The sequence below is a fragment of the Nicotiana tabacum genome, chromosome 21 (genome assembly GCF_000715075.1).
Source record: "Nicotiana tabacum cultivar K326 chromosome 21, ASM71507v2, whole genome shotgun sequence".
Lineage (NCBI taxonomy): Eukaryota > Viridiplantae > Streptophyta > Magnoliopsida > Solanales > Solanaceae > Nicotiana > Nicotiana tabacum.
The window spans coordinates 71289557-71295466 of NC_134100.1; the positions used below are offsets into that span (position 1 = coordinate 71289557).

At 36.3% G+C, this 5910-nt stretch overlaps 1 protein-coding gene across 1 annotated transcript; it reads left to right on the forward strand.

Annotated features, from left to right (window-relative positions):
* The first annotated feature begins 265 nt into the window (after positions 1–265).
* Positions 266–4837, forward strand: LOC107787333 (G-type lectin S-receptor-like serine/threonine-protein kinase At4g27290). The gene is made up of 7 exons (XM_016608889.2): positions 266–1772; positions 2251–2388; positions 2560–2723; positions 3324–3534; positions 3806–4043; positions 4163–4313; positions 4393–4837. The coding sequence occupies exons 1-7, from the start codon at positions 476–478 to the stop codon at positions 4696–4698; spliced, it is 2505 nt and encodes an 834-aa protein (XP_016464375.2). The 5' UTR covers positions 266–475; the 3' UTR covers positions 4699–4837.
* Positions 4838–5910: the final 1073 nt, after the last annotated feature.

Consider the following 5910-nt stretch of genomic DNA (forward strand, 5'->3'; position numbering starts at 1 on the left):
TGAAACAGAAAGTAAATATAATAAGTTTTAGGTAGAAGAATAACTGTAAATCACTTGATTAACATCTTTTTGACAACAACAGCGAATAAACCCAAAAGAGTCATAACGATCTCAAAAACTTAAAAAAATTGACAAAAAACAAAACTGATAAAATTTGCATTAATGTCTGGTTTGGTTGGTTTAAATACTTTTTAGAAAATTTAAACCAAACACTTTTGACTTGAACTGATTATTTTAAATATTTCACACTTTAAACATGAAGAAAGTAAAGTGTGAAGAAGCAAGCATCATTTGACGACTATAAACGTCTGCGACTACTTAAGACTTTTCCTTTGAATGGCCAATTTGGCGACTCGACAACCAAACCTGCAGTTAATAATTTAACAAGTCTGCAAAGGGTTCCAAAAATGGAAGATTTCCAAATTTGGATGTTACAAGAGAAATAAAATATACTCCAGCATTTGGCTTTCAAAGAATGAAGGCAACATCAAACGAAGGTTTCAAACTCTTCTTCCTCCTCTGCTTATTTTCTATTTATCAAATTTTAGGTGCTACAGATACTATAACAACAACTCAATTTCTCAAAGATGGGGAACTCAATATTAGTTCATCAGGTGGAAGTTTCGAAATGGGGTTCTTCAGTCCAGGTAATTCTAAGTTTCGGTATTTCGGTATTTGGTATAAGAACATTTCTGTCACCACAGTTGTGTGGGTTGCCAACAGAGAAGCTCCTTTAACAAATACATCTGGTACACTAAAAGTTATTAAGCCAGGATTACTTGTAATAGTTAATGAGACTAACCACATCATTTGGTCAACAAATACCTCAAGATCTGTGCAAAATCCCATTGCAAAGTTGCTTAATTCTGGAAATCTTGTTGTTAAAGAAGCTGCTGCTGCTGCTGCTGATGATGATAAAGTTGGAAGTTTTCTTTGGCAGAGTTTTGATTATCCTACTGATACCCTTTTACCCGGTATGAAAATCGGGTTTAATTTTGTAACCGGTAAAGAAGTGTACTTGTCATCTTGGAAAAATGAGGAGGATCCTGCTCCGGGTGATTATACATATCATTGTGATCTTTCTGGTTATCCACAGAATATTTTGAAGAAAGGGTCAAATGTTATTTACAGGTCTGGACCATGGAATGGATTAAGGTTTAGTGGGGCAACAAACTCAAGAGAAAGTCAATTTTATACATTTGGTGTGTTTTCAACTAAGGCAGAGGTGTATTTTAGTTATCAGCTTTTAGCTTCAGTTGTTACAAGGTTTATACTGAATCAGAATGGTGCGCTACAACGTTGGACTTGGGGTGATAGGAATAAGGGTTGGGCACTTTACCTTTCACTACCAACAGATAATTGTGATACTTATAGGTTATGTGGTGGATATGGTAGTTGTAACAGTCTGAATTCTCCGGTATGTGGATGTTTAGATAAGTTTGTGCCTAGAATTCCTGAAGATTGGAAGAAAGCGGATTGGTCAAGTGGTTGTGTTAGGAGGACTGAAATGAATTGCCTCAAGGGAGATGTCTTTTTGAAGTATTCGAAACTCAAATTACCAGACACGCGAAATTCATGGTTCAATGTGAGTGTGAACCTTGAGGAATGTAAGAGAATTTGCTTGAAGAATTGCTCTTGTATGGCTTACTCAAATCTTGACATACGCAATGGAGGAAGCGGCTGCTTACTGTGGTTTGAAGATCTGCTTGACATTCGACAGCTAACTAATGAAGGGCAAGATATCTACATTAGAATGGATGCTTCTGAATTAGGTAAGTTTATTCCTGAAAAAGGAGTGATTAATAGTTTGTGATTGATTTCTTAAAGACAGTAAAATATATGAGTTGCAGGGGCCCTGGATAAAGCATATCTAAATTTACATTTTGGGCAGTGCCTATGATTATAAACATGTTGTACTTTTAATACACTATTTAACAGAACATAAGACCAGGAACTTTAGTCACTGGTACAAGAAACATGATTTAGAGTGAATGTAATGCTGAACCTCTAAGCATCATGTCTAGACAAGTTTAAGAGCTTTATACTTGGGAAAAAGCGCATTGACAGTATTATACTTACACTGTTTTTAAAGGTTGCAGTAACCATTGTTTAAAATCTGTTGTCACATTTTTGCAGTTCCAAACTAATAGCATCTTGCAGAACCTTGATAACTCCATAATGTAATCCTGTCTTACCAGCTGATGGAGAAAGTCAAACTGATTAACCTATACTTGGATTGAATACTTGCAGCTAGTCAGGATAAATCAAATGGACACAAAGGAAAACTTCTTGCCTGGATTATCCCATTATCAGCTGGTGTGGTTCTGATATTCCTAAGCCTAGTGATCTTCCACAGAAGAAGGAAGCGAGCTTCAGAGAAAAAGAAAGGTAACCTCAGCCGTTCATTTTGTTTGGAATTTGAAATAGCAGAGGAATTCAAATTCAATTAGAAGTAAAATGAAATATAGTAGAGGAATTCAAAATCAATTAAAAGTTAAATGAAATATCCTCCTTGTCTAGTATTTGCAAAACTGAATTCGGTACATTGGTCTTTGGCAGGATTTTGGGGGTGCAATGGCAATTACAAGATGGATTACCACAATGGAAACCGAAGTGAAGAATTTGAGTTACCACTGTTTGACTTATCTACGATAGCCAAATCTACGAACAACTTTTCAGAGGAGAGCAAAATTGGAGAGGGCGGGTATGGACCTGTTTACAAGGTAACAACCATTTATAGCTTGCAGTTTTGTACATGATATAAGCAATTAACGGCCCACATAATAGAGCATAGCAAGAATCTGGAATACTGACTGTAACTTCAGATTTGTTCGATATAAGGTGACTGAAAATAAAAGGTTTGTTCTGACAAATGGGTCATTTGGAGAGCAAAGAGAGCATTTATGCTAATTCATCAATAAATGGAGGACAGGGGGTTTAGTGGAAGATCTTTTGATTCATGTACTTCAAAATATCCAAAATGTTTCAGAGTCAGTCCAAAAGTTTCTGAAAACGTGTCTTCTAATATGTGCTGATTAATATCTAATAAGAGGAATGGCTTAACAACTTCATCGTTTTGGAGGATATAATTTGCTTAGTCCGCCCAAATTTAACCTAATTTGGTAATAGAAATATAGTGCAATTAATATGTGTTGGAGGTGTTTTATGAACAACAGCTGAACTTAATTGGATTTATTATGATTGCTCAATTCTTCAAATTTGGTGCTTCTACCTTTTACTTGGAAGCATACAACAGTCTTGCATGGTTTTCACTTTCATGTTAGGTATTGAAAAAGTTTAACGTGCGGAGATTTGATGTTTAGGGCATGCTTGAACAAGGACAGGAAATAGCTGTGAAGCGGCTATCTAAGACTTCCACACAAGGACAAGACGAGTTCAAGAATGAAGTGATGTATATTGTGAAACTTCAGCATAGAAATCTGGTGAAGATTCTTGGATGCTGCATTGAAGGAGAAGAAAAAATGTTGATCTATGAGTACATGCCAAATGGAAGTCTTGATTCATTTATATTCGGTAAGGATTTCTAAGACCAATATTGTGCATAATATTTGCACTTCAGTTAAACGATGCCCTATATGAGTACCTAAACGATCTTCTTCCCTTTTAATCCACATCTAGCAGGAAAACTAGTGTAAGAGAACTGGGAACTAAGATTTATATGAGCCGAAGGCCCAAAATTATGTTTTTCTTTTTACCAATAACGGAAGAGTTTGATGTTTTAATGCCACTCTCATTTTTACCTGATTGGTGTGTATTAGTGATCCAATTGTGAAACTTTTGGCAGATGACACAGGAAGCAGGGTATTAGACTGGCCTAAGCGCTTTCACATCATCAACGGGATAGCTCGGGGGCTTATGTATCTGCATCAAGATTCTCAGTTGAGGATCATTCACAGGGACCTGAAAGCTAACAATATTTTACTAGACAATGACATGAATCCAAAGATATCAGACTTTGGCATAGCAAGAAGTTGTGAAGACGATAAGTTTGGAGCCAAGACACACCGAGTAGTTGGAACATAGTAAGAATCTCAACATGACTTTTTACTGAGTAGTTGAAAACTGGAATTGAAGAACCTTGAGATTAGCATAGTATGTTTTCCAGTATCGATAATGCTATTTCTGAATATATTTTATGCAGTGGCTACCTCTCACCGGAGTATGCTGTGCATGGGGTCTACTCAGTAAAGTCAGATGTATTTAGCTATGGTGTCTTAGTGCTGGAAATTGTGAGTGGGAAAGGGAACAGAAGATTCTCTCATCCGGACCATAGCCTTAACCTCCTTGGACACGTAAGGATTGCATTTTTTGTTGTCCATCAATAAATAGCTCGCAAAGCTAGTCATAATAACACGATTTTAAATTCTACAGGCTTGGAAACTCTATAAAGAAGGTAGATCAATGGAATTACTTGGGGATTTCCCAATTGATGTTCATTCTACACCTGAAGTAATACGATCAATCCATGTTGGTCTATTATGCGTACAACACTGTCCAGAAGATCGTCCAAGTATGTCTTCTGTGGTGATGATGGTAAACAATGAAGGTGAACTGCCACCGCCTAAACAGCCAGGTTTCTACGTAGAAGCAAATGCACCAGATAATGAATTCTCTTCTAGTCAATATGCACATAGTACAGGAAATGAGATAACCATCACAGTATTAGATGCCAGATAGAAAATACCAGTTAATTGTTCATTGAAACAAGCCATTCTTTACACCCTTAATTCTTTGCTTCTTTTTAGCAATGTGGCTAACCTTGGATAGTGAAAATTTCCACTTACAGTTGCTCAAGAAGAGTGCAGTTTTCTTACAACTTGGTGCAAAAAATACCAAACGTGTCTTCTGGTCGCAAAATGTGTTATACAAGTGTTTATATCTCCTGAGCATTCTGTAATTTGTTGGAAGAAAAAGAACTTTACCACAAAATGACTGGTAATCTTGGCTTTTGTGAGGCCATGAGCCAAGTAGCATCAACGGTAGTTCAAAATTTGAGTATTGCAGAAGGAAGCTGGAAGTTAAAGGATCTTACTTTAAGAATTTGTGGAAAGTTCTGTAGAACAACTAGTGAAAATTTGAACCAAGAATTTCAGATAATGCAAAGCTAGGGCAAGATATCCCTTCAAGGACTACCAGCAACTCTCCAGTTTCCTAGGCATGTCTGGATTCAAAATGTTAAAAGGCGTTGGAATACAAATCATGACACTTCTATTAGTAGTAATAGATTTGTTTAGTTTAAGTTAAATATAATCCCCAGTACAGTCAAACCTCTCTATAACAGCCTCGTTTGTTCCGAATATTTTTGGATGTTATAACGAAGTGCTGTTATAGAGAATATTTATTAAAACATAACATGAAAATTAGTTCAGGAAAAAATAGGCTTTTATAGTGAAGTGTTGTTATATATGGATGTTGTTATAGAGAGGTCTGACTGTAATATGATTTTAGCTCTTAATTCAGTCGTTGAATATGGACTCAATGTGTCATTAACCAGTCTTTCTGACATATTTCTTGCTGATACAAGCATGCTTTTAACCAGATCAGATTCTTTTATGTGTGAATTGACATGGTCTTCTAAGTATCTACTGTCTTATTTGTTTGTTCAGCTTAGCCTTGAATCGTGAGTCAGAGGCACCTGCATTTTTCATAATCAACAAATATGTCCTCTTGTCGCTTAAAACTGGCACATTACGATTCATTTAGTTAAATCTTCCAAAGTTTTGTGTGTGTGTGCGCGCACGCGGGGTATGTGCGTGTCTAATCTGTGTGTCGGGAAAAAAACAGCTTTAGACAATCGAACAACTGAAAGAGTCAAACCGATCCAGAAAATGATGGATTCAGAATTAGTCTGTTTTGAGTTAAAGACTACGTTAGGAAACAAACGAATGT

What these genes read in the sequence shown, in the direction of transcription:
- LOC107787333 (XM_016608889.2), top strand. Translation starts at nt 476, where the DNA reads ATGAAGGCAACATCAAACGAAGGTTTCAAACTCTTCTTCCTCCTCTGC. An exon ending in GGTATGGACCTGTTTACAAG is followed by an intron (nt 2,724 to 3,323) that starts GTAACAACCATT and finishes TTTGATGTTTAG; the next exon opens with GGCATGCTTGAACAAGGACA. An exon ending in CACCGAGTAGTTGGAACATA is followed by an intron (nt 4,044 to 4,162) that starts GTAAGAATCTCA and finishes TATTTTATGCAG; the next exon opens with TGGCTACCTCTCACCGGAGT.